The 9,761-nt window shown below is 35.6% G+C and overlaps 1 protein-coding gene across 6 annotated transcripts in view; it reads right to left on the bottom strand.

Moving 5' to 3' along the window:
- Nucleotides 1-9,761, bottom strand: part of DCAF6 (DDB1 and CUL4 associated factor 6) — a 101,288-nt gene that overhangs the window by 70,013 nt on the left and 21,514 nt on the right. For all 6 annotated transcript variants that reach the window (XM_019647395.1, XM_019647362.1, XM_019647351.1 and 3 more), the window contains exon 2: nt 1,900-1,961. In XM_019647395.1, the coding sequence (XP_019502940.1) occupies nt 1,900-1,961 (62 nt within the window). The remainder of the gene's footprint in view (nt 1-1,899; nt 1,962-9,761) is intronic.

The raw sequence follows: 9,761 nt of genomic DNA, 5'->3' as shown, positions 1-9,761 counted from the left end.
AGGCACATAGTTTATAGACCTTAAGTGCCCTGATAGCTCAGAGGGAAAATCGCCTTGGCTTGAGTGGTCCTGGCAAGGCTTCCTGACATAACATTATCCCTTTTAAGTTCAGAGTGTCTCCATTCTGGGGCTCCTATAAAACCTTATTTTATATATTGATGAAAAATTGAATGAAAACGGAAATCTATTAGGAGCTTCTGAAAGATATTTAGAGAAACAATAATTGATCTTTCATTTCATTTTTGGGTACTGCTGAGTTTCCTTTAAGCAGAGTGAAACTATACATATGCATTCCTTCACCCAGGAAACTAGTGGGGCCTCATTCACCTGCTTGTTTTTCCCTCTTTCAGATATACTCATTCATAGATGCTTTCATGCTATTTCAGTGCCCTCTCTGTTCGTGCTCTGTCCTTGACTGTAATGGAGTTGGCCAAATAATTGATGATGGCGCCATTAAAGTGCTCTAAAATACGTATTTTCTCTAGGTCATAAATATCCCAAAGTGTCATGTAACAGCTGGGATGTAGCATGGTATAGTAGAAAACATGGACTTTCAAACCCCACAGACCAGGTTATGTGACCTAAAGCAAATTAATCTGAGCTTCAGTTTCTGTATCTATGAAATAGAAAGATACCCTTATCCTGGTCAGGCCCACCTGTACACGGTGCTGTTTTCAGGCTTAAATGAGGCAACCTGTGTAAAATGCTCCACATAGAAAGGTCTTAATAAATGACCATTACAATGTGGTATGTGTCACATCGCCAATCATTTTCTGATGTGATGGTAGTTACAGGAGAAGAGTGTCTTCTAAAATAGGAAACTTCTAGATGTCTTTGCCTCTTCCACCAATAACAAATAATTTTGTTATTCTAACTGCCTTCTACATTTGTCACCGTTGTCTTCAAATGCATCTACTTTCCTTGCCTCGCAATCATAAACTTAGAAAAACCTGTCCAAGTCCTCAGATCACCTTATTTAACCCATGGAATGGGCTAGCAATCATTCAGTTCATCTTTCCACTAAATCGCCTCTACAACTTGGCAGGCAGATGACATAGCCACTAGTAAGGAAACCCAGCACTTCCTAAGACCGCCCAATTTGAGCATGCTTCCTGACATTGTTGAAATTTGCCTCCCAGTAATTGCCAGCCTTTGATCCTAGTTGATCCTTTTGGAGAAAAATCTAACCCACTTTCCGCACAGTGTTAAAACTAAAGCGAGATGGTCTGTCCTGTGCATGTGAGACGGGTGTGCTATTGCCAAGATCGAAGGGGCTGGTGGTAGGGTTGCTAGGTAAAAATGCAATATTTGGGATACATTTATACTAAAAAAAATAGTGTTTATTTCAAATTCAAATATAGATGTCCTGTATTTTTATTTGCTAAATCTGGCCATTTTAACACATGGTAGCCAAAGAAAACAGAGTTGAGAAAGCCGTGAACAGGCAGGACGGGAGAATGGAGCGACACCTGCTCAATCCCATCTCCGTTCTGTGGCCTCGGCACATCTGTGGAGGCCTCTCCAGAGCTCCCATTCCTACGNTATACTTCCAAAAATGTCCCATATACTTTTCTTTCTTTCTTTTTTTTTTTTGAAGCTGAGCCATCCGGCCACCTGTTGGCAGCTCAGCTGCAGCTCAGCTTGGGCCAGGAATCAAACCGGCGAACCTGTAGCTCAGAGCTCGCACTCTTGAGCGAGCTCTTAACCAACTGAGCCACTCGGCCGGCCTTTCCCACATACTTTTCTAAATTCAAAATTAATGTTTTAATGTAAAACTTTATTCTCCCAGTTACAGTTAGTCACAATCCCTTAAAAAAAGATTGGGGCATGTCATCAAACATTTGAATACGTAGTTTTAAAGTCCATGGTTGAAAATGATGAAAATGAACTATTACTTACACAGCCGTCATGCACATTCAGGGCTGCTTCAAGTTTTAATCTTTGGATAAATTCTCTTCTTCCTGTTTAAAAAAAAATAAGAACTAAATAAATCCTACAATTTATTGCTGAGAAAAGTATAACATTGAAGTTAACAGCCTGGGATCCGGGATGAGGTAGATTCAAGCTCTAATTTCAACTCCATTTATAAGCTGAGTGCTATTGGGCAAATGAACCTCCTCCTTGGCCCTAGTTTCCTCATCGGAGTATTTATATACTTGGTTATTGTAAGGATTAAGCAATTCAAGTAAACACTCAAATGTTCCCTTCATTCATCCATTCATCCATTCATCCAACAAATACATTGAGTGTTCAGTCACTCCATTCCAAGTGGTATTCAAAGGAGCTAGGAATGGAGTGGAGACGTGAAACAGAAGATTCCTCTCAGCTAGTGAGGAAGGAAAGACAATACACGCTATGGTGCCTGGAGAATGCGCTACATGGACAAATAAAGCAGAGAAAGGGGTAGGAGAGGACTGGAGGTGGAGAAGAGGGTTTTCAATTTTAAATGGGATGGAAAATAGCATCTGTTAGATGCCACCTATATTTAAACACATCTCAATTTCAGAAATGATGAAGTATTTCAAAGCTCATTTTACAATGAAGAAATGTAGCAGAAAACAAATCAATCTAAATGTCCATCAACAGAAGAATAGTTCAAGTATTACAAAAATATTTCCTTCTTTGAAAAAGGGAAATGTTTCCCTTTAAGAAATGAATGATCTTTACCAAAGATTGACCAAAAAGCTTCATGTTTATTCAGAAGCTGTAATGAAAGGAAGCTGAGTATATGACAGAGCGATAATTAGCTAAGTAATCAGGCTGATGTGATCTCAAATAAAAGTAGACTATGTTCTCTGTATATTGTCACAGGGGCAGATTTCTGTTACGTTTTCTTGCCATTGAAAATAAAGATCAAGATCTTCTTGAAGCCAAATTGTTTTCCTTCTCCTTGCTTGTAACTGGCAAGACAGCTAGGTAGAGGATGAACATATGGGTTAAAAAATAATTTTATTTTTGCGTGGGGGGAATGTTCTATGGTTCCGAAACTTATTGGAATAAAAACAATTTACAGAAATTCAGTCAAGTATTGTATTTTCATCTAGGTTGTATAATACTTTAACTTTTCAAATCTGATTTTCAGTTTTAAAAAGATGTTAATAGNACGAGCATATTTTTATAAGTAAGGGGAAAAAGTTCCAATTAATATTCCTTTGCTCTATAAAGATTTCCCTTTGATAAAAAAAGGAGTATTTTGTGTAACTAAATTATAACAACTTTATTAAAGACTCACAGAATATAGTTTTTCTCTGTCCTTTATTCTACATTGTGTTGTCACAGTCTTATTCCTAATTTTTTTACTCTAATATTAAATGTTTAGATAAGATATTGCAGCAGTACCATGCTTCAAAATAAATAATATTTTGTTTCAACAGGGCTTATTTGGTCAAGATACTCACTTGTCATTATTCCAAAAAACTGGAGTCTGTTTGCTGTTAATTTCTTCGTCGGGGCAGCAGGAGCCTCTCAGCTCTTCCGTATTTGGAGGTAAGCCTGCCGGAAGTATTAAGACAATCGGCCTCAGCAGCCGCCCAGCGGTAATGCTTTATGTATTTATTTATTTTAAAGATTCACATATAATACTAAGATGGAATGTACCTGAAGCAGAAATTTAACACTTCTGGAAAAGTCTGGGGGTTTAAGTTAAAAGTGTTAAGCTGTATGTTGCCTAGGTTTTCAATCTGTGTATTATCTAGATGCATAACTCTTTCATAGAATCCCTTTTATTAAGATAACATATACTATTTATGATAGCCTAAGTGATTTTCTCAATTATATATAATAAAGTGGGACTAAAATATATTATAATTATGTAGTATTGGAAATGATGTTTAGATTGAGGTTACTGGTTTCATTAGAAAGTATTCTATAAGCATTAGAAAATTTTTAAAACTGTTTACTCAGTAGTTAATATTATTTCTCAGTGCTCAGATGAAGGCTCTGGCTTTGTGTGAACCATAGAACCTTTCTAAATTACAAAATAATGTCATGAATAACAGCTTTCTTTGGCTGAAAAAATTGGTTGGTCTCAATAAAGACATAGAAAATATTGAGTTATCATTGACNAAAAAAAGTTTTTTAATCTGCAGTAAGTACTTGGGAAGCCCAGCCACCCTAACCTTGAAGTTAATAACTTTCTATTACAATTATGGTAAATATACACCATCTAGTACAGCCTTGCAAACCTCAAGCCAAGACCCATTAATGGATATTCTATAGGGTCAACACCAACATTTTTAACAAGATACAGAACAGAAATTAGAATGCACCCCATCTAGTAAGGCTAAATCCTATTTGGAGTGTCTTGTATTTTAGTTGTGTGTGTGGATCACAAGTTGCCATGTGTATGTATTTTTGTATGTACGGATTGTGGTCAACACATGTGAAAAACACTGACCTGTAATGTAAGTTCTGTGCTACCAGAAGCTCCTACCCCTCCTAACTATGCACATTCATCCTATGCCAGGGAGGGATGAAATCCACAGTAGAGCGATCCTATCCTGCTGTTAGCAGTTGCGGTGATTGATAATATGCCTTTGGTGATCTTATCTTCAAGAATTATCAGCATATTCTATTTCATACGTTTTTCATATTTCACATTTTCACAACTAAAATCAGAGATCTTTCAATTTTCACTGAAATTTCAAGACTAAAGAGACAAAATACAAATTCCCACCAGCTTTTCCCCAGCAGCTGACAAGGAGGCAAAAGTCAGAATTTACCCACCTTCATTTAATATATTGTAATTTGGCAACACATTATGAAGAACTTGGTGAATCTTAATGTAGATGTACTCAAGATGTGCCCAAAAGAATAATCTAAGTGCAAAATTATCCATTTCAATACATATTGACTTTAATTAATGCAGACATTGACTTCCTAATCCCCTTACAAAAAGTTTTCAGACTCCTGCTGTCACTGGCTGCCGGCTATGTTTTATGTCCTCCCCACCGAATTCCTCTGTTGAAATCCTGACCTCCAAGGTGATGGGATCAGGAGATGGGATCTTTGGGAGGTGACTGGAATTGGAATAGGGCTTTTATAAGAGACTCCAGAGAATCAGCTAGCCCCTTATGCCATATGAGGTTACAGTGAAAAGAGGGCTGGCTCTACAGCAGGAAGCAGGCCTCACAACACATACTCTGACCATGTGGTCACCCTGATCTGTCTTCCAGCCTCCAAATTTGTTAGAAAATACACTTCTTGTCTATAAGCCACCCAATTTATGGCATTTTGTTATAGTAGCCCAAACTGACCAAGGCACTGCCTAACCATAATTTAAATATTTTATACTACATATTTACACATTGTAGCAAACAACTCCCTCAAACAGTTACTTAAAATTACTTTTGTCAATTATCATCTTGTAATTTACAGGGGTTAGAAAGTATCAATTCAAATTGTAGGCAAGTCTTTCTAAAATGAGAGAAATATGAATACAATGAGGAAACGTACAGAAATGAATTTTTTATAAGCACTGTCTTCTTTACAAAACTATATATACACTAAAATATGTGTGGCTAGTAAGTTATTATAATAACCACCTAATTCCAAAAGCACTACCCTATAGCAGTATTTTGAGAAACTCTGAAACCTTTAAACCTGTATGTGTCTTTAACTCTGGACTTGACAATTAATATTTAAAAATTTAAATCTTACACTGAAATTTACATCAGGCTCATAAAGATGATAATCCCTGTTGGGCCTACTCTCTGAATCCATGCCATACCCAAACAACTCTACCGGTTCAGGTCAGTCTGGTGAATTTGGGGACTGTATATAAACATATACTTTTTCTCCTAAATAACATGTGACAAATTGTTTATCTTCATTCCCACAATATAAAAGGATATTCTGTGAACTGTAACTTTCTTTTATGGGAGAAAAAGAGATAATCAACCAAATTTAAATAATATCAACTACAAAGCTTGAACAATACTATTGGAAAGGCACATTCTATGGTAAAATAATTTGAAATGTAAATGTCACAAGAAAAATCTATCAATTTGTTCTATTCAATTTTGCTGTTATTTAGCAGTAATTCATCATGAGAAATATAAACAACGGAAATAAATTAGAAAAATAATTAACCTACAATACTGTAGATAAGCAATCAAAATGTTTAAATGTTAAAGTCTCAAAATAAGGAAATTACTTTCTAAAGCCCTTGGATTTTTGGCTTTCTAAAAGGAAGCCTTTATAAGAGTGCTTCAGAATATCATTTTCTTTTAATCTCATTAATTCAGGCACTACTAATGTGGATTTTGCTGTTTCCTGAATGCTAGCCCAAGATTAGCAATGTAGTATAGAAGAGTTGGATAAACTAATGGTGTAAAGGTTATAAAAGCCAAGAAATTACAAGCTATTTTCCAATACTTAGAAAACCACTTTCTGTTCCAAAATGTGCTAATTATAAATTACATATAATTAGCACACTTCAAATATTAAAGATAAGGAACTGAATGTATATACATATACTTGAAATTCTATCGTTTAGAATTTATACTAAAGTCAGTGGACTCTTACTCTTCCATTTTCCTCAACCCAATACAAACTCCACTCCATTAGGGAGCAGTTAGAGTGGGAAGGGAAAAAGAGAAAATGTTGGATTTTAACTTTAATTGATTCTATCAGAAGCTGAACTAACAACTGAACCAGAAGAAAACATTAATAATATAAACCCATGTATGTTTCTACAGAATGAATAGTTCTATTTTTACTGCCATGGAAAGATCTCCAAGATGTAGTGTAGAAAAAGCAAGTTGCAAAACAANTCACATTTGATAGTCAATGAACTTCCAATAAAATGGGCAGAACTAAACCCAATGGTCAGATGTGAACACTGCTTGTATACCTTAAGACTGCATTGCATCCAATGCCCAATAAACATGTGGAAAGGTGCTTAATTTTGTTAGCGCCACCAGGGAAACAACACCACGGATACCAATATTCACCTACCAAGATGGCTAACATTTAGAAGACTGACAGTAGCAAGCGTTGACCGGCATATAGAGCCTTTGAACTCTCATATCTTGCTTGTGGGGTGTACATTGGTACAACCACTTTGGAAAACTGTCAGGACCTACTAAAGTTCAATATATGTATATTATGTATAATGTATATTATATATAAAGTTCAATATATACCCCAGCAATTCTCCTAGATATGTGCCCAAACGAAATACATACAGATGATATGTTCACCAGAACACATGTACAAGAATGGCCTTAGCGGCATGAATCCTGACAGCCTAAGACTGGAAACAATCAATAGTAGAATGGATAAATACTCTATGGTATCATCAGGTGATGGAATTCTATACAGCACTGAACATGAATGATCACTGATACACACAAAACAGCATGAATACTGCAAGCATTTGAGAAAAAAACAAAAAATAGATATAGTGTGATTCCATTTATATAAAGTGGAACAACTAGTAAAGATGGTCTATAGTGTTAGAAACCAGGAGAGCTTACCTTTGAGGAGAAATGACAGGGAGTGACTGAGAGATGGTATGAAAGGAGCTTCCACAGGGCTGGTAAGGTTCTTTCTTAGTATGAGTAGGGATTACAGGGACTTGTTCACTTAATAATAATTCACCAAGCTGTACACTTCTGAATTGTGCATTTTTCTGCACGTTATGCCTTAATATAATGGTTTTAAAAAGATAATATCAAATGTACAGTAGATCTAGTTTTCCACATGATATGCGTTTGATTTTGTTAGCGCTCTCAATACAGCACATTGCATTTATCCTTCTGAAATTTCATTGTTATTTCAGTTGATTAAGATATTTTGAGAACCTGACTGTGAAACTCAATACATTAGCCCTCCTTCCAATTTTATCTTCAGCGCCCTGGCATGCCCATGGCGGCTTCCCTCTGAGTGGACATTAGAACAGAAAAAAACATCTGATTGTTAACCAGCTAACTATATTTTCATCACTCTTAGCAATTTTGCATCTGACCCACAAGGATGGGGTAAATGTAGTCAAATTCCTTATTNCCACCCTAATGGGTGTGAAGTGGCGCCTCACTGTGGCTTTGATTTGCGTTTCCCTCTTGTGCTTAGTTGTGCTGAGCACCGTTTCTTGCACGTATGGACCATTTCTATATCTTCTTTGGAGAAATGCCTGATAAAGCCTTTCACACATTTTTTAATCAGGTTGTTTTTTGTTAAGTGATAGGCTATTTTAATTCTCTTACGTGTACTATTTTAAATTGCTAGAACAATTCAAAACCTCAGTTGTGAATCTAAGTAGTTGAGAATGTTAGAGCTGTAAGTGGCTGTCCCTCAATGTTAGGGCCTTACGCTAGTTGTCTGCCGTTTTACCTCGCCAACTATAAAATGGCAGGATTAGAGTAGATTAGCAATTGGGACCTGTACTTCAGAGAGAACTAGAGAGCAGTTTTTTTTTATATTTATCTATCGAGAAAAGGTCCCATTAGTTTGAAAAAAGTTTCAGTATATCAGCTTTGATAATTATGCTCACACTCTTAAGCATTCAAAAATAGTGTGATATGCAAAAAAAAAAAATACTTTCTTTTTTTATAATTATTTCCTTCCTCTTTCCTCCGTACCACACATAAAATTGTGTTTTAATTATGTATCCATAAAGTGGAATTGATTGCTAAAGTATTGTTTTTAGCACCATTATTAAAAGAATAAGAATGATTTAATCTATTTACAATAAATTTGAGGTCCTCTGACCACAAATTTGCCACAATTTAGAAGTTCGATTTTATCAGTAGCTTTTGTGTTTCTTTGCTCCATCAGTATTTGAAACAATGACAGTATTAGAGACTCATAGTGCTTTCTTGACTGTCTCCTGTAAAAACATCTATTTTAAGTTCATGTTGAAATCATACATAGTCTCGTGATGACAGTATAGCAATAGAAACTTTGGTGTCTTGTTCTCTGGTGGGGAGACTTCTTTTGTTATTTACTTTATGTACATATTAATGTGTTTTATTCTTCTAGAGCATTTGATAATTAATCTGTGGTAATCTATACATGACACATAAAAATTGCTGCTGCAGGCCATATATGTTCTATATTAAGAATTTCAGACTAACTTCTTCAGACATTTAGCTATGGTGGAGTCTTTAGCCACTTTAATTGAAACCAGATATTCTTTTATCCTTTAACTGTGCTAAATACTTTCATGCTAAATACTTTTAAAGTATATTGACTCATTTAATCATATATCACTTTTGCAAGGGTAGCTATTAATATTCTCATTTTATACACGAGAAATTTAAGACAAAGTATAATGTAACTTGACCAAAGTCACACAGCTAGTAAGTGGCAGAGATTAGATTGACAATGAGATTTTCTAAGATAATTAACATCAGATTAGAGTGGGATAGAAGTAGAAAAGGAATTTTTTAGAAATATTAGAAAGAGAGCTCAAGACTTTTGTGGGAGAGAACAATTACATGTCCCAGCAGAATAAAGTGTGTATTGTGAGCATAAGCAAAATATGACCTCTGACTTCTTCCAAATGAGAATGCTAGAATATAGCCTCTAGCCTTCAGAGATCTAGTCAACAAGCCATAGTGTAATATGTGGACTCAGTGGAATAATAGTAGAAATGAGTCCCTTTCTTCCCCCTTTACAATGGCAGCATTCCACCCTGCAGAATTAGAACAAATGTGAAACCGAGAAAATGTACATTGGGACCTGAAAACAGAATGTAGGAGAGATGATTAGGAAGCATTTGGGAATAAAATTAGAGGACTGGATGAAAGTTAACAAGA

Source organism: Hipposideros armiger, unplaced genomic scaffold (genome assembly GCF_001890085.2).
Source record: "Hipposideros armiger isolate ML-2016 unplaced genomic scaffold, ASM189008v1 scaffold_6, whole genome shotgun sequence".
Classification (NCBI taxonomy): Eukaryota; Metazoa; Chordata; class Mammalia; order Chiroptera; family Hipposideridae; genus Hipposideros; species Hipposideros armiger.
Note: the sequence above shows the minus strand (reverse complement) of the source record. Positions and strands in the feature narration are given on the sequence as shown.